At 37.6% G+C, this 27,332-nt stretch overlaps 1 protein-coding gene across 7 annotated transcripts in view; it reads right to left on the bottom strand.

The window, feature by feature from the left end:
• The window catches only part of ANKRD42 (ankyrin repeat domain 42), a 57,077-nt gene that overhangs the window by 16,444 nt on the left and 13,301 nt on the right, over positions 1-27,332 (bottom strand). For 2 of the 7 annotated variants that reach the window (XR_014298717.1, XM_082682884.1), the window contains exons 4-9: positions 25,415-25,534; positions 23,659-23,794; positions 13,720-13,920; positions 9,019-9,144; positions 4,247-4,352; positions 721-896 (exon numbers count right to left, since the gene is read on the bottom strand). Coding sequence is in view for 5 of the 7 variants with exons in the window: in XM_082682884.1 (XP_082539010.1) it covers positions 721-896; positions 4,247-4,352; positions 9,019-9,144; positions 13,720-13,920; positions 23,659-23,794; positions 25,415-25,534 (865 nt within the window). In the remaining 2 variants the exon portion in view is untranslated. The other 5 variants (XR_014298718.1, XM_082682887.1, XM_082682888.1 and 2 more) reach the window with 5 other exon arrangements.

A 27,332-nucleotide genomic window follows, 5' to 3' on the forward strand; every position in this document is an offset into this window, starting at 1 on the left:
TTTTAAGGGTTTTTGTTTTTTTGTTTTTTGAGAAACAGAGACACTTGTGTAAGTGCACGGGCCTGGGGCAGGGAGGGCAGAGGGCGAGGGAGAGACAGAATCACAAGCACACTCACTGCTAAGCACAAAGCCAAGGTGGGGCTTGATCCCACAACCCCAAGATTATATGTACATCCCTGTCTGGCACACAGTAGACAATCAATAGATATTTGCTATTATATGTAAAAATCATTTGCCAACTTACCATGGAAATACTTGAGATGTTTATTTCCCTGTTTCTTGTGATCCACTTAAGTAATTTTTCCTCTTATATAACTTTTTCCTCCTTGAGGGACAGAGATCATGTCTTACATTCTGTGTTCAAAAACCCCTAGTACAAGTATTTGTACTAGTCTGTTTCCCCCGAAAAATATCAATGTATTTTACTTTGCAGATGCTGTCTTTTTTTTTTTAAAGATTTTATTTATTTATTTGACAGACAGAGGTCACAAGTAGGCAGAGAGGCAGGCAGAGAGAGAGGGGGAAGCAGGCTCCCCGCTGAGTAAAGAGCTCGATGTGGGACTCAATCCCAGGACCCTGAGATCATGACCTGAGCCGAAGGCAGAGGCTTTAACCCACTGAGCCACCCAGGCACCCGTGTCTTTAGAATAATTTCCAGATTTGTGGTAAAAACTGACTATTGTATTTCTTAATAAATCACAACAGAGTTACCACACTTACTTCTGGCATCTGTCTTATCCGACTCACTGAGACATAAATCATCCTTGGCATCAGTGCTTCCCTCAACACCATGTCTTAAAAAAAACTTTATATCATGTTCATCAATTTCATTCTCATCATCTATGTCATATTTCTGTAGTCCCTCTAGCAGCTTTACAGCTGCTAAATGGGCAAACCTGTAGAAAAGAATCAGTAATTAACAAGATTCACAATCCTCTTCAAATTGAAACTGCACTCTCCACTTAATTTAGCGAATTACACTCTGTACATTATGCTACCAATGCCCCAAGTAAAGGAGCAAAACTACACCTAAAAGTCAGTGACAATTAAACATACATCCAGCTCAAAGAGTTACTGGACACTGAGGACAAACAGTCATGTTAAAGGCTGTTCCATAATTTTTATTGGTAAAAATCCAACTGGGAGAGGAGACTCAATATCAAAAGAATATGTGGGGTGCCCCCAGACAGAGCTGCTCAACTGAATAGAAAGCCCAGAACCACCCTACTTGTTACCTATATTTACTACCTTTTTTGATGGCCAAATTGAGATTTCAGAAATAGTTCTGGTTCCAGTTTTAGGGCTAAATATAGCTCTAGGCCCCTTAATTTTCATCCTTCCTCAACCCCAAAACGTGGCATGGCCTTGAAATTTAATGAAAAAATCGTGACTTTTCCATCTACCTTTTCTATTTTCTTTGATCTTTCCCATATCTCAATGAAGCTTCCAGTAATATAGCCTTGCTTTTGGAGCTGATGTTGTGATTGCATATAATCTGCATGGTTTTCTCAGAGTCTTGCTAACTGAAATGTTTAATGTTTTCTCTTATGACATGGAGAACTACTCAAACACAAAATCTCAAATCCCACTTTTTTCACACACCTATACAACCACATGCACACAAATATCCTTACCTTTCACCAGGTACTATACATAATTAAAGATATGGTAACAAACATCTTAAGAAGTTGTAAGGTTAATAGACTTCATTATCTTTACTACTAAGTTAAAATTAACAGCTATTATTTACTGAGTACCTACTTTATGCCAGATTCATAGTGTTTCTATAACACTATACACACATCTAGCATTTTGGTGCATGAATTACAAAAACTCTAAAAGATATATAGGGGAATCTCATTGTCTAAACTTTAATTTGCATTTTCCTAACAAAAATGATTTTGAGCATTTTTTTTCATATACATATTTGACATCTGTATATTTTCCATTGGTGAATGAACAATATCAGTTGCTGGCAAGATAAGAAACAAAAGAAACTCTCATCCACTGCTGATGAGAATGCAGACTGGCATGGTTACTTTCAAAGGCACGATGGCAATTTCTTATAAAGCAAACATACTCTTACCATATGACCCAGCAATCCTACTCCTAATTATTTACCCAAGTGAAGTGAAAACTGATGTTCACACAAAAAAATATTGTACATGAGGGACGCCTGGGTGGCTCAGTTGGTTAAGCAGCTGCCTTCGGCTCAGGTCATGATCCTAGCGTCCTGGAATTGAGTCCCGCATCGGGCTCCTTGCTCAGCAGGGAGCTTGCTTCTCCCTCTGCCTCTGCCTGCCATTCTGTCTGCCTGTGCTCGCTCTCAACCTCTCTCTCTCTCTGATAAATAAAATCTTAAAAAAAAATATTGTACATGAATGTTTAGAGCAGCTTTATGCATAATTACCAAAAATGGATAAAGCAGAGACACCTGGGTGGCTCAGTGGGTTAAGCCGCTGCCTTCGGCTCAGGTCATGATCCCAGGGTCCTGGAATCGAGTCCCGCATCGGGCTCCTTGCTCAGCAGGGAGCCTGCCTTTCTCTCCACCTCTGCCTGCCTCTCTGCCTGCTTGTGTGCTTTCTCTCTCTCTCTCTTTCTGACAAATAAATAAATAAAATCTTTTTTTAAAAAATGGATAGAGCAGCTTTATGCATAATTTCCAAAAAATGGATATAATCAAGATGTCCTTTGACAGGTTACCACATTATCAAACTATGGAATACTATGGAATTCTATAGCCAAGGGAGTACTGCTCAGCTATAAGAAAGAAATGAGCTACAAATACACATGAAAAAACCTCATATATAATTAACCTGAGCGAAAGAAGGCAGATATATAAGCATATGTACTATATGATTCCATTTATATAAAATTCTAGGAAATACAAACTAATCTATAGTGACAGACAGCAGATCAGCATTTGCTTGGGGAAGGGAAAGTGGGGAGCAGTGGGAAGGAGACAGACTACAAAGGGGGCACAAGGAGACTTTCCCTATCTTGATGGCAGTAATGGTTTCATGGGTAAGTACCTATGTCAGATTCATCAGATCGTACTGTACAAAGATGTGTACTTTATCATATACCAATTAAACCTTAATAAAGCTGTTTTCCAAAGTAAAACTAAAGTGGGCCTAAGTAGATAATGATCCTAGGTATGTGGTACCACAAAATCATGCTCCAAAGCCTCAAAGAAATCCCTCAAAATTGTAAGGACAATAACTCTTAAAAACTGCACAGCAATCAATGCATGATTAACATTGAATGATTAGCATCCTGTTGGGCCTCATTTGCAAATTTTAGCCCACATTCCTACTTTACATTCAAGCAGTTCTGGACCACAAGCAATTCCTCAAACACATAAGGTACTATCTTACAACACTTCCTCCTTTAAGGCATCAGCATAAATGTTGCTTCCTCCCAAAATAAAAAATTTCCCGACCTCTATATAAATTCTGTTCCCCTTCTGTTCCTTCCTAACTTCCCCAAAACTTTCAAACAGGAAGACCTGGGCACTTTTTCTCCTATGTTCTTATTGTATCTTATACATAACATGTAATATGTTACAATGATTATAATTAATAATAATTATGTTTATGTACTGAATCTCTTTACAAGATTTTAGACTTGAGGACAAGGACTGTGTTTTTTCATCTTTGTAATCCTAACACTAACCATAGCAATAGGGACATGCTAAGTACATAGGAAGTTGAATGAAAAATAACCGAATGAATAAATGGATGGACTAAATTTTCCTTGAGGACCTGCATAGGAGATGAGCAGGAGATGCTTAATAGCAGGTGCTATATTTAATTCAAATGTAAATATTAAAATTTGTTTCAAAACCTAAGTGGCTCCTTTTGATTATGCCTCTTAATCACACAGTATTTCTAAAGAAATAGGGGCATTTGGGTGACACCATTCTTCATTCTGTACCACAGTTCTAAGCACTGTCAAATGTTAAGCATTCCTGGACCCGACCTCACTATATATCAGTGATAGTTTCCAGTCATGTGACACTGCCCCCCACGAGGAAAGGGGACAATACTACTTTCCAGCTGAAAATCATTACTTTAGTGAGAAGAGCTGATTTATCATCAAATGTCAATTCAGCTGAAAAATTGTTACTCTGTCAGCATTTGATGGAGTCCACATAATTCCATTAAATCCTAAGAGCTTTCTGAGTGTAAGAGAGTATACCCAAAACCTTAAAAACCAAAGAAAGAAGTGAAGCAGACAGGGATACCTTTTAGCCACATCACTGGGTTTCTCCCCTGCTTTGTTGGTAATATTACTGTCTGCTCCCATTTTAATTATCCACTGCAAACACTCTATGTGGCCTTGCCCAGCAGCTGTTTAAAAAAAAAAAAAGACAAAAACAAAAATACACACAAAAAGTTATTGTTATTAGTAACAGTTGTCTGATATCTCGGACAGTACCATTAGAGAATATTTTCATAAATACTGATCCTTGTAATAACCAACAAAAGTTGGGCAGATGTTATTCTCTGTTCATTTATGTATTCATTAGGCAAACACTTAATCAAAAATCTACTGGGCTTACCTCCAATACAGAGGACTTTGCATCCCAATATAAAATTTATATAAAAATTTGAAGAAGATATAAAAGTTGAAGCTCAAAGATGTTATTTATTTAACATCACGCAGCATGAAAGTAATGGATTTGAAACTATAATCTAGGTTTTCCCAGTCTTTATCCAGAGTTCACCTGCTGCTATCTATAGCTCCTGACGAATCTTGCATCTGACCAAAATATGAGCACAGTCCAGCCACAGGGCTGACTACATGGACTTTGAAAATCTTGGTCATCTTATGTAAACAGGTTCTTCTTCTGACTCTCATGACTCAACATTTACAGGCCCCTCACTAATCACCTGAACTGTTTACCACCTTTTTCTAAATCTTGTCCTTAATACAAGCACTCAGGATTAATTTTCACCTCCACAACTCTGTCTATGTGTCCTCCTGCCTAGTGCCCAGCCCTCAGCTATGTGTTCATCTAACTTCTACCCATCCTTCTAGATCCATCTGAAGATTCAGGGAAGCTGGGTGGAAAGATACTTAATAAACTTAAAAGATCTGACTTTAGGTCTACTAAACAGTGAGACTGGAGGGCAGGACAGAACTTAGCAAGTGGTTGGCACATACAGACCCTCAATAAAGGTCTATGAAGTTGAGGCATGAATAAGTGAATGAGGATACTAAGAAAAATGTCAGCTTTGCTCTTACCAGATGTGTAACCTCAGTCAAGAAAACTGATTCCTCTGGACCCCAATTTCCTCATGTTTTACAGAGATGATTTCATACTTAGAAAGAGGGTTCATAAAATTAAAATAAGGATTAAATGTGATGACAGTTTTACACCCCATTAAGTAGCATATAAACATAAGGTATTATTTCTGAATTCCCACAAACATGTCTCTCATAATTTAACCTTTACCAACTTCTTCTATTCCTCAGTTTCTATTCCTGAATTCCTACTGCATGTATTTTAAGAAACAAATACTTTTTGGCATCAATTACTCCTGACTTGTACAAATCTTTAGATGTTCATGGTTGGAAGCATGTACTCCTTAGCAATAAGGTCTGGACCTCACACTGTCTACGTGGTGCAGACATATGGTGGGTGCTGACTATAAGTGCCTCTGTAAAATGAATCAAAGACTAGGAGCTTTTGATATACCTCTCGTGCCTCAAAAAGGGAATTCACCTTCAATACTGGCAACAGAGAAAAGAGGACACAAAGTCAGATACTGTGACAAAGTAAGAACTCTTCTGTCCTCCTCTAGTTCATTCAGAGCCATCTCCCTAACTCAGAATTGGCCCCTGAAAATTCTGGGCTTTCTTGCTCTCTCCTACAGAAAATCCAAAACCACTCAAAACACAGGCGCCTGGGTGGCTCAGTGGGTTAAAGCCTCTGCCTTCGGCTCAGGTCATGATCCCAGGGTCCTGGGATCAAGCCCTGCATCAGGCTCTCTGCTCAGCAGACAGCCTGCTTCCTCCACTCTCTCTCTCTGCCTGCTTGTGATCTCTGCCTTTCAAATAAATAAATAAAATTTAAAAAAAAAAAAAAACACTCAAAACAGTACAAGATTTCCCAGACCTCTAGAAATAACCTCACTTTAGACAAAAACAGCAATATATTCCATCTTTAAAAGTTACAAAAGGTATTTATGAATCACAGATAATTGTTTTGTCAAAGATAGAATGAGCTTAACCCCACATTTAAATTTTATTACACAGGCAATGCTTACAAAGAGGGGGATGGGAAGCTAAGTAACTTTTCTAAAATGAAATAAAATAAAAGGATTTTTACCCAAGATCCTTATTGTACATTGGTTAGGATATGTGATTAATTTGACCAATGTTTTATAAGAGAACAGATAAAATTATTCTGTAACTAGAAATTTTTAAGAAGTCATTTGAAATACTTATGGCTTAGCAAATGAAAAAAAGGAGCAGTCACAGTGGATTTAACAATTATTAAATGACCAAGAAAAATGCCTCAATAATAAACACTGCAACTGGGCGCCTGAGTGGCTCAGTGGGTTAAGCCTCTGCCTTCAGCTCAGGTCATGATCTCAGGGTCCTGCGACTGAGCCCCATATCAGGCTCTCTGCTCAGCAGGGAGTCTGCTTCCCCCTCTCTCTGCTTGCCTCTCTGCCTACTTGTGATCTCTATCAAAAAAAAAAAAAAGAATCTTTAAACATTGTAACTTATTTATTGAATCAAAATCAAAATTAAAGAAAAAGAAGCAGAGAGATTAATAAATGTAAAAAATGTGGATTAAGTTATAAAGAGACAACTTTAATTTACCCAATTTGGATATAATCTAAACACACAGATGTTCATCAGGAAAGCCAAGTGTACACAAAAGGCCCCTTCCCCTACTTGTAGCCACTTATCATCCCCCATCACACTCCCTGTTCCACCCCTGGGCCTGGGAGTCCTCAATGGACAGACTGACAAGACAAGGGGTGAAAGGCAAACACTTTGGTTTCCTCAATTTCACCCTCCCATCTTCTCACAAGGGCTGCATCACAAACACCCTACTGTTATGCATTAAGCCCTTGAGAATCTACTTCCAGGTCCCTCATTTCAATCTTAGTTCCAGTGGTGAAGAAGCGACTGAGAAAGGCTGAAAAACAGCCATCAATAAAACTTAATTCTTCCTGTGAAGATGAAATATAAACGTTATGATCACACCTACCTTTTGCTACAGTGTCTGAATGATACCCTATATTTACATTAGTAATAAAAAGTGGTTATATTTAGGGGTGCCTGGGTGGCTCAGTGGGGTAAATCCTCTGCCTTCAGTTCAGGTCATGATCCCAGGATCCTGGGATTCAGCCCCACATAGGCTCTCTGTTCAGCAGGGAGCCTGCTCTCCCCACCCCCACCCCCGCCCCCGCCTGCCTCTCTGCTTACTTGTGATCTCTGTCAAATAAATAAATAAAATCTTTTTTTTTTTAAGTGGTATTATCTAGGATAATAAATGAAGGCTTTGCTCCAGGGTACCACATTTTAAAATATATATACATATACATAGTGCACACTTTAAATTTCCTCCCCATTCACAAATCCCATGGTGAAGAGCTAAACCCCTAGAGAGCCAAGCTAAGATGGAGAAGTGAGATTTTCCAAGTCTGGAATAAAGTGTTTGCCAAAATAGGAACCTCTCTGTGTGTAGAAGAAACCCCCTTTGCATTCCCCTTCTTACTCCACCTAACCTCTCTTATAAAACTATTGGTACACATGATGATGTTTAAATTCTATATCGGAGATTCATTATGAAGTAAACCAAATTTAACAATTAAACTAAGAAGCTAACCAACAAGAACATAACCTATGATTGGGACTATCAGAAGTTATTTACAAAATAAAATATAATTCAAACACATGACTGCCTTAGCTACCCTACTGTCTTTTTACTCTACCCCTGCCCTCCTTTTTTTAAGAGTTAAGTAATCTCTATGCCCAACATAGGGCTAGAACTCATGACCCCAACTTCAAGAGTTACATGCTCTACTGACTGAGCTAGCCGGTGCCCCCTTTAAAATTTTTATAAGAATTATTGGCCATTGGTCACCTGGGTGGCTCAGTGGGTTAAGCCTCTGCCTTCGACTCAGGTCATGGTCTCAGGACCCTGCGATAGAGCCAGGATCAAGCTCTCTGCTCAGCAAGGAGCCTGCGTCCCCCTCTCTGCCTGCCTCTCTGCCTACTTGTGATCTCTCTGTCACATAAATAAATAAAATCTTAAAAAAAAAAAAAGAAAGAAAGAAATACCGGCCATTACATTACAAAATAGCTTACAATATCACAAATAAAGCAGAATGGAAATTTCAGATGCATTAAGTTAAAGATTTGGTATTTGATTTTATAAATTAAAGGAAGACTGGCAAAAGTAAATCCTAGAGTACCCATACTCTCAACAAGGTGTTGACAATTTGACAAAGTCTGATTAAAAAACCAAAAAGCTAATTAATATTTTAGAATTCCACACAGAAGGAAGTAGGGAATACAGATGAAAGTGGCGGACATATGGAAATTGTGTTTAAATCTAATGTTCATTGATATTTCTATAAAAGTAAACACATTTTTACAGAGTACAAGAAGAAAATTCTGCTATACCTTTTTTCAAGTTCTGTTATACCTTTATCATGCTTTAGCAAGAATTATAGATCATTTTAGTCCTAAGAAAATATTAGTCCTAAGAAACTTCTCCAGCTGTGAATTTCATATCTTAACACGTCAATGTCTTAAGAGAATTTTCACTGGAATTATCCTAAATGTGATACTTAATTTCTGGCATCGTAAGAGGAGTATCACAAATGAACTGAAAATAAGTACTCTGTGTATCATATAAGGGAGACGGATATCCTCTAGGGTATTAGGGTAAGTTCTACATTTTCACATGTTTCAAAGGGATAATTATTTTAAAAGGTAAAAAACAGTAATTGTGTCAGAACTGAAAATGAAGCAGGACTCATAACTCACCTTTATGCATAGGAGTTGATCCATTATTATCACGTTCATTAATATTAATTACTCCATCTTCAATTAATTTCTTAAGCATTTCCAAATCACCTTTAAAGGCAGCCACATGACCTGGAAATGCTAAAGCTATGAATAAAAATTCAACATTTCCGTAAATGTATCAGGTCATTCTTTCCCCTGCCTTAAGCAGTCACAAAATTCAAATTTCAATATTAACTCAATTAAGAATGTTACACTAGAATTAGTTCAGTTGATACAATGACAAGTAATAAAAAGAGAATCATAAAATAAGATTATTATTAACTGTGTAGCCCTTTCTCCCCACAGGACTTTAAACATGCCAAGAGTAGTACTGTACCAGAACTATTCTTAGCCATATTCCATTGTCAGACCAACACAAAACATAAGAAGATGGTCATTTTCAACCCTTTGTATAAAAACTGGAAGCACATGAAGTATAAATATATATACAAACACATATACATACACACATGGCTGTATAAGTGTACCTGACCTAGTACCTAACTGTAAGTACTTGATAAAATGTTTTTAATGTAGCAACTACATATACTGAGCCCTTACTGAATGCCAGACATGGTAGTAAGCACTGGTAAGTAATGCCTCATTATAACCATTTTAACAACTTAGTTGTTAAATGAGATATAGTTATTCTCATTTTTAAATACAGAAATGAAACAGAACAGCCAGAGTATTTTGAATGATTTATTTATTTATTTTAGAGCGAGAAAGAGAGAATACAGTAGGGAGAGGCTGAGGGAGAGGGAAAGAGTCCCAAGCAGACTTTGTGTTGAACACAAAACCCAACACAGGGCTCGATCTCACGACCCCAAAATCGTGATCTGAGCTGAAGCCAAGAGTTGGACACTTAACCAACTGCACCATTTAGGTGCCCCTCCAAAGAGTATTTTTAAAAGAACAAGGTTGGAGACTTAGACTACCCGATTCTAAGTCTTACCATAAAGCTATCATAATAGCTTTGATATGATTGATGCTTACCATAAAGCTATCATAATCAAGACAGTTGTGGTATTGGCAAATAAACAGATCTATAAGACAGAATGCAGAGGCCAGAAACACACCCATACATATATAGCCAACTGACTTTTTACAAAGCTGACAAAATATTTCAATGGGGAAAGGAAAGCCTTTCCAAAAAAATGGTGCTAGGACAAGTAGCTGTATGTGTGTGGGGGGTAAACAAAATTTTAAATGAACACTTAATTTCACTCAAAATTCCACATAAAATTTAACCTGACGTAGATCAAAGATCTGAATTAAAAGGCTAAAACTGACACATTTTTAGAAAACTATTGAAGAGGGGCGCCTGGGTGGCTCAGTGGGTTAAAGCCTCTGTCTTTGGCTCAGGTCATGATCCCAGAGTCCTGGGATCGAGCCCTACGTTGGGCTCTCTGTTCAGCAGGGAGCCTGCTTCCCCTTCTCTCTCTGCCTGCCTCTCTGCCTGTGATCTCTATCAAATGAATAAATAAAATCTTTAAAATAAAAAAAAAGGAAGAAAACTATTGAAGGATATCTTGCTAACTTTGAGGTGAACAAATATTTCACAGATAGGACACACAACAAAAGACATGAAGACTGATAAATTGTACTTTACCAAAATTTAAAACTTTCATTCTTTGAAAGATACTCCATGGGGTGCCTGGGTGGCTCAGTCAGTTAAGCATCCAACTCTTGATTTTGGCTCAGGTTACGATCTTTGGGTCATGAGATCAAGCCATGTGTCAGGCTCCATATTGAGCATGGCGCCTAAGATTCTCCCTTCTCTCCCTGCCCCACCCCTGTTAATCACATGCCCTCTCTCTCTCTAAAATAAAAATTTAAAATATATGTACATATTGCCATGAAACCAGGCAAGCTTCAGAAAGGGAGAAAATATAGGCCATAACATATACCTGACAAAAACTCTAAAGAACTGTCAAAAGTCAGTAATTAGTAGACAAAAAACCCAATTTACAAATGGGCAAAAGAATTAAACAGATACTTGATAAAAGATATACGAATGCGGGGTGCCTGGGTGCCTCAGTGGGTTAAGGCCTCTGCCTTTGATTTGGGTCATGGTCCCGGGTTCCTGGGATGGAGCCCCACATCGGGCTCTCTGCTCGGCAGGGAGCCTGCTTCCCCACACCCCGCCTGCCTCTCTGCCTACTTGTGCTCTCTGTCAAATAAATAAATAAAATCTTAGAAAAAAAAAAAAAGATATACGAATGCCCATTTGAAAAGATGCTCAATATTAATTAGATTTCAGGAAGATGTATACTAAAACCATGGTAGGGTAACACTACACATCCATTAGAACAGCTAATAAAACAGACTGACCATATCAAGTGCTAGCAATTCCATGGAGCAAATGGAATTCTCATACATGTCTGGTGGGGATATAAGCAATACAACTACTTTACAAAATAGTTGATAACAACTTTTTTGTTGTTGTTGTTAAGTAGGCTTCACACCCAGCATGGAACCTACTGTGGGGCCTGAACTCATGACCCTAAGATCAAGACCTGATTTGGGGTCAAGAGTCAGACACTTAGATGACTGAGCCACTCAGGTGCCCCTGTTACACAACCTCTTAAAGTTAAACAAAAACCCACCATACATCCCCCTCTTCCATATTTACCAAGAGAACTACAAACATATATCTATGTAAAGGTTCAGAACAGCTTTATTAATAATAGTCCAAAATTGGAAATAATCCAAATGTTTATCGGCAGGTGAACTGTTAAAAAGAAATATACAATACAACCATATAATGGGGTGTTATTCGACAATTAAAAGGAATGAACTATTATTAATATACATAACAGGGGTGAATCTCAAAATAGTTCCATTAGAAAATTCAAACTGATCTATAGGGACAGAAAGCAAGTAGGTGGTTTTGTGGGGCCAGAGTGAAAGTAAGGGTGAACTGCAAGAGGTCCACTCCAGAGGTGATGGAAGGAAATGTTTTATATCTAGATTGTGATGGTTTCATGAGTGTAAACTAGGGTGCCTGGGTAACTCAGTCAGTTAAGCCTCTGCCTTCAGCTCAGATTGTGATCCCAGGGTCCTGGGATGGAGTCCTGCTGTCAGGCTCCCAGCTCCACAGGGAACCTGCTTCTTCCTCTGCCTCTGCCTTTCTCTCTCTCTTTCTCTCTTTGTCTCTCTATCTTTCATGTATAAATAAATAAAATCTTAAAAAAAAAAAAGGGAGAAAAGTATAGGCAAGAAATTTATAGAGGAGAAAACTACAATAGCCATTAACTTACAGAAGGATATTCAATCTCATTCATAATAAAAAGAAAATGAAAATCAAAGTACAAATTAAGGCTTTTCACGCCCAATTGGCAAAAATTGTAAAGTCTGACAATACTGAATATCATTCCTCTAAATTCCCACCAAACATTACTGATGAGAGTGTAAACTTCTGTAATTACTCTGATGAAGAATCTAGCAATCCCTGTTTATACTGAAGATGGGCATATCCCACCAAGCAAACCCTAAAGCAGAATGCACACCTATTTACCCAAGTCAAGCTTCTAACTCTCAGTCTTCAGAGAAGATAGGCAGTCCCTCAAGAAGGCACAACCAACAATCCCAGTGTGCCACGCAAATACTGTCTGTGGGGGCTATGTGTTAAAAAGGTAGTGACCTACTTCTCTAAAGAATCTCTTGTATATGTACTTAAGGAGACACATACAAGAATATCCATGACCACACTGACTGTAATAGTGAAAAACAATCTAAATAACAAACTGGAAAATGGATAAATGATGGTTTTCATAAAATGCAATACTATATAACAAAAAGGATAAACTGGAATACTTCCATTGGCCTAATATCAAAAACATAGTATTTTCTGGAAAAAAGCAAGGAATAAAAGAATGCATACTGTTTAAATGCCATTTTCATAAGATTTTAAAAGAAGTTTCAAGGACTGTTAGTTGTCTACTAAAATGCTCTACCTTCAATAGTACGAGAGCTTCAGCTGAGGTGAGTCTTCTCAGCTAGGTACTGAATCCCCAAGGCTTCCCCACAACTAGTATGCCCACGTGACTCAATTTTCACCAATGGGATGCTGGCAAAAGTAATCAGTACAAATCAGACCTTGAAAATCTCTGGTCTGAATCTTAAAGTCTTGCTCCCTTCCCCACCTCCTGCTAAATCTGCTACAAGCAGAGAAAGCTAGTTGGGAAGAAAGCCAGCACAGCACAGATTCACACTTCAACCTGGGCCAATCATATGAATCCTTCGACTGCTGAATTTTAGGATTTCTTAGTTAGAACATGTTAGTCTATTTCTCCAAAAACACACAATAGTGCATATTTTTGTGAGTACATATTCACTAAATAGAAAACCTATAGAATGGAATTAAAAATCCAAAACAACAGTTACCTCTGAGAAGAAAAAGAAATGAATGATATCAAAGAGACAGAACCAAGAAGCTTTTAAATATACAGCATTTTATTCTTAAATCAGTGGCATAAAAAATGTATTCATTACATTGCATTAATCTTTATATATTTCTGCCTAAAATATTTCATAATAAAGAAGAGAAACTGAATGAATGTGTGGACAATTATAAGTAACATATTTAAACATAACATATGCCTTATAACTTCTTTTTTTTTTTTTTTTACTTACTCTACTTATTAAATGCTAAAACATTTCAGGTTTATTACTTACTTTCCTGATCTTTTGGATCACTTCCTTCATACTCAGCTCCTTGGATAAACTGCAAAATGTTCTGCTTAAAGAACCTCTGGGCCAGATCCAATACATTTTCTCCATTATCATTGAAGGCTTTTAAAGCTTGGGTTTTACTGTTCATTCTGCTGAGTAGGAATTTAAAGCAGTGAAGGTGACCTTCCATGGCTGCTAAGTGAACTACAGCAGGAAGAGAAAAAATAAATTTTAATGGACTATAAAATAACTCAAAGAAAGAAATAACAACATTGGCTCTCATCCTCACAGGGAGATGACTGCCCCTTCCCTGTGTAATAGGGAGCCAACAAGTCCTTACTCAGCCTTCTACTCTTGCCAAAGCAGCAGACTAAATTATTAAATAGATACACATACTATGAATGTACAGACACCAGAGAAGAGATACCAAAGAGCAGGCCCCAAAATATTTCCTTGAAAAGTGAAATCCCCAACAACCTCCCTGTGGTTTTGATTTGCATTTCCCTGATGCCAAGTGATGTGGAGGTTTTATTCATGTGTCTGTTGGCCATTTGGATGTCTTCTTTGCAGAAATGTCTGTTCATGTCTTCTGTCCTTTTCTTGATTGGATTGTTTTTCTTTGGATGTTGAGTTTGATAAGTTTGATAAGTTCCCACAGATCTTGGATACTAGCCATTTCTCTGATATGTCTTTTGCAAATACCTTCTCCCATTCTGTCGGCCATCTTTTGGTTTTGTCAACTGTTTCCTTAGCTGTGCAAAACCTTTTTACCTTGATGAAGTCCCAGTCATTCATTTTTGCTTTTGTTTCCTTTGCCTTTGCAAACGTGTCTAGAAAAAGTTGCGGCTGAGGTCACAGAATTTGCTGCCTATGCCCTCCTCTAGAATTTGATGATTCCTATCTCAGATTTAGGTCTTTCAACCATTTTGAGTCGATAGTGTATGTTGTAAGGAAATGGCCCAGCTTCATTCTTCTGTTTGTGGCTAAATGGGTTTTATTCCTGACTGCAAGGGTGGTTCAACATCTGTAAATCCTAGGATTCTAGAACTTTGGGGATAGGAGGGCAGAGGCAGAAATGGAGAGAAGAGTACAGTCTGATTCCATTGGTGTTCCAGTCAAAGAATAGTGGAAACAACTTTAACATTTCTTTTACATATGTTACTTCATTCAAGTGCCGCAAAAATCCTATGATGATGAAACTGCAGCTTGGGAGGGCTTAAGGACTTAATTGAAAAGGACACAGGTGGTAAGTAACGCTTTGGAGAAGACACTGGAAGCAATATACTAAATCTCCGTGTGGAGAGTGGTGTGGTTAGGCTGGGCAACGGCAGGCAGGATGGGGTAGAGAAAATGTTCTTAAATATAGTCAGATCACGTCAGTGCTGTGCTCAAAATCCTTCAATGGCTCCTGTTACCTCTCTGACTTTGTTATCTATAACTCACCCTCTCACTTCTGTTCTAACCATACTGGCTCGCTGTTACTACTTGTTCTCAAATACACTCCTGCCTCAGGAGCTTTCACTGGCTATTACCTCTTTCTGAAATAACCCTTCCCCATTATGGTCACAAGATCTACTCCCTCAGCTGCTTCAGGTCTTTATCCAACTATTGCCTCTTCCATGAAGGCTTCCCTGACCACCCTATTTTAAACTTCATCCTCTTTCATATTCTACTCCCTTCTCTGATTTTAACCACACACATAACTCTATAATATAATTTATATTCTTTTGTTATTATCTACGTCCTGACCACCACCACAAGAAGGCAGGGACTTTGGTCTGTTTTATTTGGTGGGACATCCCTAGAAGAGGGATTGACACGTAGTAGATGCTCAGCAAATAAATGCTGAATGAATAACTTAAGAGATTTTAACACAAGCAATCTAGTACTGAAGCCAAATTCTTTTTTTTTCTTTTTAAAGATTTTTTTCATTTATTAGACAGACAGAGATCACAAGTAGGCAGAGAGGTAGGGAGAGAGAGAGAGGAAGAGAAGCAGGCTTCCTGCTGAGCAGAGACTGAAGCCAAATTCTTAACCTCTATATTATACTATTTAAAAATATACTACATATGGTCATAAAAAACTATACTTGTTTGAAGAAATAAATGTCAATTTTTTAAAAAATGAGCAAGCAGAAAGACTTTTAAAAATGACCAGGCATATTTAATAAAAAGCCAAATAAAAACAAAATTGCCCCCTACTTTGTATTACAGAAAAGTCAGTTCCAGGTGGGCTAGAAATCTAAACGTGAAAGTAAAATAAAATTTCTAGAAGAAGGGCGCCTGGGTAGCTCAGTAGTTTAAGCCTCTGCCTTCAGCTCAGGTCATGATCTCAGGGTCCTGGGATCAAGCCCCGCATTGGGCTCTCTGTTTAGCAGGAAGCCTGCTCCCCCCTTCTCTATGTCTGCCTGACTACTTGTAATCTCTGTCAAATAAACAAATAAAATCTTTAAAAAAAAAATTTCTAGAATATAAAAGAACACCTTCATGATCAAAGAGTGGGGAAAAACTTTTTTTTAATAGGATTCAAAAGGACTAGCTATAAAGGAAGAGCTTATTAAACTTACTAAATTGCAGTTAAAATTTCTATCATCAAAAAAATCTGAAAAAAATGAAAAGGCAAGCCATAGGATGGAAAAGATATTTGAAAGAAGATATTTGCAACGCATATAAGTAACAGAGACCTTGTATCTAGACTACATAAAGAAGCCCTACAATTTTTAAAAAGAGAGAAAAACTCAATAAAAAATAGAACTCAACAAAAAATTTGAACTGGTACTCTAAAAAGAAAATAACCAGGGGCACCTGGCTGACTGTCAGGAGAGCATGCAACTCTTGATCTCAGGGTTTGAGGCCAAGCCCCACACTGGGTATAGAGATTACTTAAAAGTAAACATATTTTTAAAATAAGAAAAAGGAGGCACCTGGGTGGCTCAGTGGGTTGAGCCTCTGCCTTTGGCTCAGGTCATGATCTCAGGGAACTGGGATCAAACCCTTCATTGGGCTCACTACTTCCGCCTCTCTCTCTGCCTGCCTCTCTGCCTGCTTGTGACCTGTCAAGTAAATAAATAAAATCTTTAAAAAATAAAATAAAATCTCCCTGATATGAGGAATTTGAGAGGCAGACTGGGGGGGTCTGGGGGGTAGGGAAGGAAAAAAATGGAACAAGATGAGATCGGGAGGGAGACAAACCATAAGAGACTCTTAATCTCACAAAACAAACTAAAGGTTGCTGGAGGGGAAGGGAGGTATGGAGAGGGTGGTTGGGTTATGGACATTGTCGAGGGTATGTGAAATGGTGAGTGCTGTGAAGTGTGTAAGCCTGACGATTCACAGACCTGTACCCCTGGGACAAATAATATATTGCATGTTAATTAAAAATAAAATAATAAAAAGAACAGTAATTTTTTTTAAAAAGAAAGGAAATGACAAGATGGCCATTAAATATATAAAATAATGTTCTATAATACTGATCAATAATTATTTTAAATATAAATTATTAAATACTCTAATCAAAGGACACAGGGGAAGTGAATGGATAAAAAACAACACCCATCTATATGCTGCCTATAAGAAACTCATTTCAGACCTAAAGACACATAAAGACTGAAAGGAAGGGATGGAAAAAGTTATTTCACTCACAAATGGAAGTGGGGGGAAAGAAGCTACAGTTGAAATATTTATATCAGACAAAACAGACTTTAAAACAAAGACCTTTTGATAAATAAGGATATTACGACATGATAAACAATCATGCAATAAGAGAATTTAACGACTATTAATATCTATGCACCCAACATCTACATACATAAAGCAAATACAAACAGACATAAAGGGAGAAACTGATAGTAATAAAATAATAGTAAGGGACTTTAAAACCTCATTTAAATCAATGGCTAGATCATCCAAGATGAAAATCAATAAAGAAATAGTGGCTCTGAACAACAGATTAGACCAGATGGACTTAAAAGATACATACAGAATATTCCAACCCAAAGCACCTGAATACTCATTGACTTCAAGTGCACATGGAACATTCTCCAGGACAGATCACATTTGACCACAAATCTCAACAAATTTAAGAGGACTGAAATGATATCAAGCATCTATTCCAACTATAATAGTATAAAACTAGAAATCAAGCACAAGAAAAAAACAGAAAACACAATCATGCAGAGGCTAAACAATATGCTACTAAACAACCAATGGGTCAACAAAGAAATCAAAGAGGAAATTATAATACACATGAAGACAAAAGAAAATGGAAACATAATGGTCCAAAATCTTTGGGATGCAGCAAAAGCAGTTCTAAGAGGCTTACCTCAAGAAACAAGAAAAATTTTTTAAAAATAAATAAATAAATAAAAGGAAGAAGAAGAAACAAGAAAAATTGTTAACAATCTCACCTTACACCTAAAGGAACTAAAAAAAAACTAAAAAACAAAGTCCAAGTTTGCAGAAGGAAGGAAATAATAAAGATCAAAGAAGAAATGAATGAGAGACTAAAAAATAACAATTATAATAACAAAAAGACTAATGAAACCAAGAGCTGGCTCTTTGAACAATAAGACAAAACAAAACTGATAAACCTTTAGCCACACTCATCAAGGAACAAAAGAGAGAGAACTCAAATAAATAAAATGAAATGAAATGGGAAAGGGCCACCTGGCTGGCTTAGTTGGTAGAGCACCTAACTCTTGATCTCAGAGTTATGAATTAGAGCCCCACATCAGTGTAGAGATTACTTAAAAATTAAAAATATATATATATTTTTAAATGACATGAAGGGTGCCTGGGTGGCTCAGTGAGTTAAGCCTCTGCCTTCGGTTCAGGTCATGATTGCAGGGTCCTGGGATCAAGCCCCACATCAGGCTCTCTGCTCAGCGAGGAGCCTGCTTCCTCTTCTCTCTCTGCCTATCTCTCTGCCTACTTGTGATCTGTCAAATAAATAAATAAAATCTTTTAAAAAATTAAAAATTAAAAAATGAAATGAGAAACACAGATACAAAGAATTATAAGAGACTATGAAAAATCATAACAAATAGCATGGAGGATATGGGGAGATAGAGAGGAGAAGGGAGGTGGGGGAAATTGGAAGGGGAGGTGAACCATGAGAGACTATGGACTCTGAAAAACAATCTGAGGGTTTTGAAGGGGTGGGGGGTGGGAGGTCGGGGTACCAGGTGATGGGTATTATAGAGGGCAAGGATTGCATGGAGCACTGGGTGTGGTGCAAAAACAATGAATACTGTTATGCTGAAAATAAAAAATAAATTAAAAAAAAAATCATATGTCAACAAATTGGGAGAACCCAGGAAAAAAATAAAGGATAAATTACTTGAAATATAAAATCTTCCAAAACTGAATTAGAAAGAAATTTAAAAAGTTGAACACACTATTTACTAGTAAAAAATTGAACTAGTAATCAAAAAACTCCCAACAAACAAATGTCCAGGATCAGAAGGATTTATAAGAAAATTCTACCAAAGATTTAGTAGAGTTAACACCTATTCTCCTCAAAATATTCCAGAAAATAGGAGAGGAAGAAAAACCTCCAACTTTATTCTTAGAGGCCAGCATTGCCCTGATACCAAAACCAAAGACACTACAAAAAAAACCAAAAAACAAAAAACAAACACAAAACAAAAAAAACTACAGGCCCATATCTCTGATAAAGATAGACACAGAAATTCAACAAAATGTTAGCATACTGAATTCAACAATTCATTGAAAAGTTCCCCCACCACAATAAAATGAGATTTATTCCAGGGAGCAAGGATGGTTCAATATTAACAAATCCATCAATGTGAAACATCACATTAGGAAGAGGAAGGATAAAAACAAGAAGATCGGGGTGCCTGGGTGGCTCAGTGGGTTAAGCCTCTGCCTTCAGCTCAGGTCATGATCTCAGGGTCGTGGGATCGAGCACCGCATCGGACTCTCTGCTCAGCAGGGAGTCTGCTTTCCCCCTTCTCTCTCTGCCTGTCTCTCTGCCTACTTGTAATCTCCATTTGTCAAATAAATAAATAAAATCTTAAAAAGAAAACATTAAAATCATCTCACTAGATACAGAAAAAGCATCTGACAAAACACAACATCCGTTCATGATAAAAACTCTCAACAAAGTGGGTGGAGAGGAAACATACTCAGCATAATATAAGCCAGATATGACAAAGCCACAGCCAACATCATACTCAGTGCTGATGAACTAAGAGCCTCTCTCTCTCTCTCTTTTTTTTTTTTAATATTTTATTTATTTATTTAACAGAGAGAGAACACAAGCAGGAGGAGTGTCAGGCAGAGGTAGAGGGAAAAGCAGGCCTTTGCTGAGCAGGGAACCTGATGCAGGGCCCATTCCCAGGATCCTGGAATCATGACGTGAGCCAAAGGCAGACACTCAACAAAGATGTCCACTCTCACCACTTTAATTCAACAGAGTACTCCCAAGTCCTAGCCACAGCAATCAGACAAGAAAAACAAAGGCATCTAAATCAGTAAGGAAGTAGTAAAATTGTCACTATTTGCAGATGACCTGATACTATACCTAAAAAGCCCCAAGGATGCCACCAAAAAAACTGTTAGAGGTAATAAATGAAGTTAGTAAAGTTGCAGGATATAAAATTAATACACAGCATTCAGGTGCATTTCTATACACCAATAATGAAGCAGGAAAAAGAGAAATTAAGAATCTACAATTGCACTAAAAAGAATAAAATACCTAGGAGTAAATTTAACCAAGGAGGTAAAAGACCTGTACTCTAAAAACCTTAAGATGACAGTGAAAGAAACTGAAAATAACACAAGCAAATGGAAAAATACACCAGGCTCATGGATTGGAAAAAATCAATATTGATAAAATCTTCACACTACCCAAAGCAATCTACAGACTAAATGCAATCCCTATCAAAATACCAACATTATTTTTCACAAAACTAGTACAAATAAAAATTTAAACAAATAAAATTTGAATGGAACCACAAAAAAACCCACAAAAAGCTAAAGTAATCTTGAGAAACAAAGCTAGAGGTATCACAATCCCAGATTTCAAGAATAACTACAAAGCTATGGCAATAAAAACAATATGGTACCAGACACATACATCAATGGAACAGAACAGATAGCCCAGAAATAAATCCACAATTACGTAGTAAATTAATCTACAACAAAGGAGTCAAGAATATACAATAGGGAAAAGACAATCACTTCAGGGGCACCTGGGTGGCTCAGTGGGTTAAGCCGCTGCCTTCGGCTCAGGTCATGATCCCAGGGTCCTGGGATCGAGTCCCGCATCGGGCTATCTGCTGAGCAGAGAGCCTGCTTTCCTCTCTCTCTCTCTCTCTGCCTGCCTCTCTGCCTACTTGTGATCTCTGTCAAATAAATAAATAAAATCTTTAAAAAAAAAAAAAGGAAAAAAGACAATTACTTCAATAAATGGCACTGAGAAAACTGGACAGCAACATGTAAAAGGATTTAACTAGACCACTTTCTTATACCATACACAAAAATAAACTCAAAATGGATTAAAGAACTGAATGAATGTGAGACCTGAAATCATAAAACCCCTAAAAGAAAACAAAGGCAGTAATCTCTTCACCATGGGCCTTAGCAACATCTTTATGGATACATCTCCTCATGCTAAAAAGTAAAAGAAAATAAGCTACTAGGACTATGCCAAAATAAAAAGCTTTTGTAGAGGAAACATCAACAAAACAAAAAGGCAACCTACTGAATGGACAAGGATATCTGCAAATGATATCCAATAAGGGGGTTAATAACCAAAATATATAAAGAACCTATACAACTCAAAGCTAAAAATACAAGTAATACTATTAAAAATGGGAAGAGGATCTGAACAGACATTTTCCAAAGAAAATGTACAGATGGCCAACAGGCACATGAAAAGATGCTCAACATCATTCATCATCAGGGAAATGCAAATCAAAACCACAATGAGATATCACCTCATACAAGTCAAAATGGCTGGCATCAAAAAAAAAGAAATAACAAGGGATGCCTGGGTGGCTTAGTAGGTTAAGCCTCTGCCTGGGATCAAGCCCTGCATCAGGCTCTCTGCTCAGCAGGGAGCCTGCTTCCTCCTCTCTCTCTCTGTCTCTCTGCCTATCTCTCTGCCTACTTGTGATCTCTGTCAAATAAATTTTTTTAAAAATCTTTGAACAAAAAGAAATAACAAGTTTTGGAGAGGATGTGAAGAAAAGGGATCTCTCATATACCATTCGTGCAAATGTAAATTGGTGCAACTACTGGGGAAAAGAGGTTTTTTGGGTTTTTTTGAAGAAACTCAAAAAAATAAAAAATAGCAATATCATATGATCCAGTAATTCCATTACTGGGTATTTACCCAGAGAAAATGAAAACACTAATTCAAAAAAATATACGCACCCCTATGTTTACTATAGCCATATTTACAATAGCCAAGATATGGAAACAACCTAAGTGTCCACAGACAGATGAATGGATAAAGAAGAAGTGGTATATATATCTACATATAGATAGATAGATAGATGCAATGGAATATTATTCAGCCATAAAAAAATGAAATCTTACCATTTTCAACAATACGGATGGAACTGGAGAGTATTCTCCAGTTAGATGAGGATGTTAGAGAGATGAGGCCAAAGAGGTATATAAGAACCAAATTAGAGGGACGCCTGGGTGGCTCAGTTGGTTAAGCAGCTGCCTTTTGCCCAGGTCATGATTCCAGTGTCCTGGGATTGAGTCCCCACATCCAGCTCCTTGCTCAGCAGGGAGCCTGCTTCTCCCTCTGCCTCTGCCTGCCTATGCTCGCTTTCTCACTCTCCCTCTCTCTGACAAATAAGTAAATAAAATCTTTAAAAAAAAAAAAAAACAAATTATAAAGGTATAGCATGCCAAGCTAAGAAATTAGAGCTCCTCAGAAATCTATGGAGTATTTAAGCAACAGAGTGATTTGATCAAACCTGTTCATATCATTCTGCCTACACTTCCCCTTCATTTGTTTGCTACTTAAGATTCTTTAAAGACATAATTCAAGTATCATTTTTAGTAATCCTCACTCCACTCTCACTATGATCTAACCCTCATCTGCATTTCTACAGCACCTCTTGGGAGAAGACAGGGTGTTTAGAGTATAGGTTGCAACTGGCCAGCTAATTGCAGAAAGTTAGCAAATTAACTCAAATATGCTAGCATCTACTATTTATACTATTTCTTATAAGCAGCAGTCTGGGAAGTGGAGCTGCATGAAGTTAAAAAATAATAACACTGGACAGAAGATGAAGGAAATAGCTGGTGCGAAGAGTAAATCCAGTTCAGTTTTGCCAATTTCTCTTTTGCTGATATGGCTCCAGAAAGAAAATCACATGACAGGTGTATAACACAGGCATAAGAATAAAAAATGTTCATGACATACTTACTACTTTAGTTTTCTGAAGGACTGTTAGAATGATGACAGTTAAAAAAATTTTTTTAAAGATTTTCATTTATTTGATGCAGAGAGAGGGACAGTGGGAGAGGGAACACAAGCAGGGGGAGTGGCAGAGGAAGAAGCCAACTCCCCGCTGAGCAGGGAGCCTGATGTGGGGCTCGATCCTAGAACCCTGGGATCATGATCTGAGCCAAAGGCAAGAAGATTAACAACTGAGCCACCCAGGTGCCCTGACAGTTTAAATTTCTTAAACACAATCAATCATTTAAAAGTTTACATTAACAGGGCACCTGGGTGGCTCAGTGGGTGAGCCGCTGCCTTCGGCTCGGGTCATGATCTCAGGGTCCTGGGATCGAGTCCCGCATCGGGCTCTCTGCTTGCCAGGGAGCCTGCTTCCTCCTCTCTCTCTCTGCCTGCCTCTCTGCCTACTTGTGATCTCTGTCAAATAAATAAATTTAAAAATCTTTTAAAAAAAAGTTTACATTAACAAAAAACTAAAACATTTGCTTTTGTGAATACCTGGAAGGTTTCCGTTGTAGTCCACATCTTCTATTCCACATCCCCATTTAACTAGAAGCTGCAAACAGCCAAGTCGCCCATGAAAAGCTGCATAGTGCACAGGCTTCCATTCTCTCTTATCAGTCACACTGGGATCCTAGGGATAACATTCACAAGAACTCAGTTTCTTTCCATTTGAGGAGAAATAGTAAGTCTAGCAGCTTAATTCTGCAAATGAAAACTATAAGTCAAAAAAAAAAGGCAAAAAAGACCTATAAGGCAAACAATAAATGTAATAGAAAAATTTACTACTACCACCGATTTAAACATGAGCTAATAAAATTTTATAAAATAGATTTTTTTATAAAGAACACAACTTGATCCATAAAAATAATTTTTTTAAGATTTTATTTATTTATTTGACAGACAGAGATCACAAGTAGGCAGAGAGGTGGGGGGGGGGGGTAAGGAGCAGGCTCCCTGCTGAGCAGAGAGTCAGATGCGCAGCTCGATCCCAGGACTTTGGGATCATGACCTGAGCCGAAGGCATAGGCTTTAACCCACTGAACCATCCATAAAAATAGTTTTTAAAAAGGAACTTATAGCTAAGCTGTGCTCCGCACTCAGCATAGTCTGCTTGGGGTTCTCTCTCCCTCTTTCCCATACCCCCCCCTTCTCTCAAATAAATAAATAAATCATGGGGCGCCCAGGTGGCACAGTCCATTGAGCATCACACCCTTGCTTTCCACTCAGGTCATGATCTCATGGTTGTGGGATCAAGCCACGCTGCATGATCGGCAAAGAGTTTGCTTGGGATTCCCATTGCCTCTTGCTCTGCCCCTCCCACTCATGCTCTCTTCCCCTCTAAAATAAATAAATCTTTTAAAATAAATAAATGTGGGGCACCTGGGTGGCTCAGTTTGTTGAGCAACTGCCTTTGGCTCAGGTCATGATCCCGGACTTCCAGGATCGAGTCCCACATCTGGCTCCCAGCTCTTTGGGGAGTCTGCTTCTCCCTCTGATCTTCTCCTCTCTCATGCACTCTCTCACTCATTCTCTCTCAAATAAATAAATAAAATTTTAAAATAAAATAAAATAAATGTGAAGATTTATTTATTTTAAAATAAATAAATATTCAAGGGGAAAAAAGGGAACTTAACTAGTCATTTTACTGGTCACAGGCTTCTGACCAATAAAATGAAAGGGAAGGATTCAATGGTCCAATCATATCCTTGAAAGCATAAAGAGTTAATAAAAAAAATACTTAATAGGCCCTTTACTTTTTCTCTAATTATAGAAACACCAACTCTTACCATAATGTCTTCAATAAAAGTAGTTCTTCCAAGTTTTTTTTTTACAACCACTAAGTAATAATGAAAATAAATATCACAATGAATGAAATTTCTGGAGATAAAAATCACCTTCTAAATCAGTGTATGAAATAAGTTACAAAAAAATAGGTAAACACACAGAAATTCATAAAGATATATAATCACTGGCTGAAATGGGTTTGGAAGCTTCAGAATCTTCCCAGTTAAACTCTGAACTGACATGAAGAACCCCCAGCCTCTGAAATCCTTTGTATAGCTAAACTGGGATTTTTTGAAGCTTTATCTAAATTATTGCTCCTGTGTTTAAAGATAGAAAAGCTAAAGAGAGAGATCAAATTGCTCTGATCATAAAAGGAATTTAAAAAGTCAGGAAGAGATAACTAGCTACTAAATGCTATTCCATCTATATGATCACACATTCTCGCATATTAACAGGAATCTCTCACCACTCCACTTCGAAGCATTATTTGTAAAGTGAAAGAATGTCCATGTGTTGCAGCAAGGTGTAAAGGAGTGCATCCACGATCATCTTGAGATGCCAGATTTGCTCCGTTGATTATGAGAGCCTAAAAATAGAGAAATAACACTGAGTGTACATAAATATAAATGTTAAATCATGAATGCAGATGTGTAATAGGCAAGCAATTTATCAACCTATGGCTACATTATGTAAGTTCTTATATATGTGCCATAGAAAAAGTATGAGAAATTCTTAGATAATCTTAAGAAAATACTTGAGATCTTTTTTAACCTTGCCTAGGAGATATTTATAATACCAGATTTCACATTCTGATTTCAACATGTACATACGATCTATAAGGTACACAGAGATTAATAACCACTAAGCTAAATACTTTAATACTAAAATGATAAAAAGTAAACTGTCACTATTTCAAAAGCAGAATCTTTTATTAACTAGGTTTTGAATATACTGTAGGAGGATTTCATTATTAAAGTAACTCGTTCTAGCTCCAAATCAAATTTCTAACTGCATCTGAGGAAATTCCATCTGAATTTTCTTTCTTTTTTTTTTTTTTTTAAGAAGTCACATTCTTTTTTTTTTTTTAAGATTTTATTTATTTGACAGAGAGAAATCACAAGTAGATGGAGAGGCAGGCAGAGAGAGAGGAGAGAGAGAGGGAAGCAGGCTCCCTGCCGAGCAGAGAGCCCGATGCGGGACTCGATCCCAGGACCCTGAGATCATGACCTGAGCCAAAGGCAGCGGCTTAACCCACTGAGCCACCCAGGCGCCCTCCATCTGAATTTTCAATCAGCCTAGTTTCTGTATAAGGATTATATCATAAACACAGCACACCCCTCTATGTAATATACCAAGTAATCTGTTTAAAAGAATTACTAGTTAATATTTTTTAGTTGTACTCCCTCAGAACTTTTTTTAAAAAAGACTTTATTTACTTATTTGACAGACAGATCTCAAGTAGGCCAAGAGGCAGGCAGGGGTTGCGGGGGGAAGCAGGCTCCCCACTGAGCAGAGAGCCCAATGCAGAGCTCAATCCCAGGACCCTGAGACCATGACCTGAGCCGAAGGCAGAGGCTTAACCCACTGAGCCATCCAGGCATCCCTCCCTTAAACCTTTTTTAACCAGTATTTATTTACCAGTATCTTAGCAAAGGACTCCATCATAACTCATATTAAAAGCTTTAAGAATAGTCTTCATAATTAACAAACTAGTCAATAATCATCACAAAGCACACACTGAATATTTACTGCACTTTAAAAATCACTACAAGGAATATGAAGACATGTCAACTTAGAGAATTAGGACATATGTAGAGACAATGATAATCAATTATACAAAGCAGTCCTTGATAATCAACAACCACACAGTACAGTACAAAAAAAGTACCACAAAATCTCTGAGAATGAAAAGATCCCTTTGAGGGAGACAAGGACAATCAGGGCTATGGGAATGGTTTGATTGCTTAGAGGAAGGAAAGCATCAAGTAAAGCTTTATTTGACCCCGATATTCCCTGAAGTTACTATTTTATTTCCTTTTTCAGTGCCTACTTCTCAAATTAATACCTCAATGCCTCAACTCCAAATCAACCTGCAAACAAGATGGTGTCCTACCACTACATGGAAATTCAGCAAACCTCACCCTATAGTGACTCTCAAGTCCACTGGCATTTCCTTACATCCCGTAACTCTGACACTCAGCCCAACTATTCTTCCCTCATTTGCATAGTCCAGTGCATCCTGGCTCTCTATCTGACTTCCTCCTCCAAATTCTTTACTCATTTCTCTGCTTCCTACCATCACTACTAGTAACATTCTTCAACATTCAATCTTCAACACTCTATTCTCTTTCCTATACATTATTACTCCTTAAATTTTTGTCTCC

This window comes from Mustela nivalis (assembly GCF_964662115.1).
Source record: "Mustela nivalis genome assembly, chromosome: 9".
Classification (NCBI taxonomy): Eukaryota; Metazoa; Chordata; class Mammalia; order Carnivora; family Mustelidae; genus Mustela; species Mustela nivalis.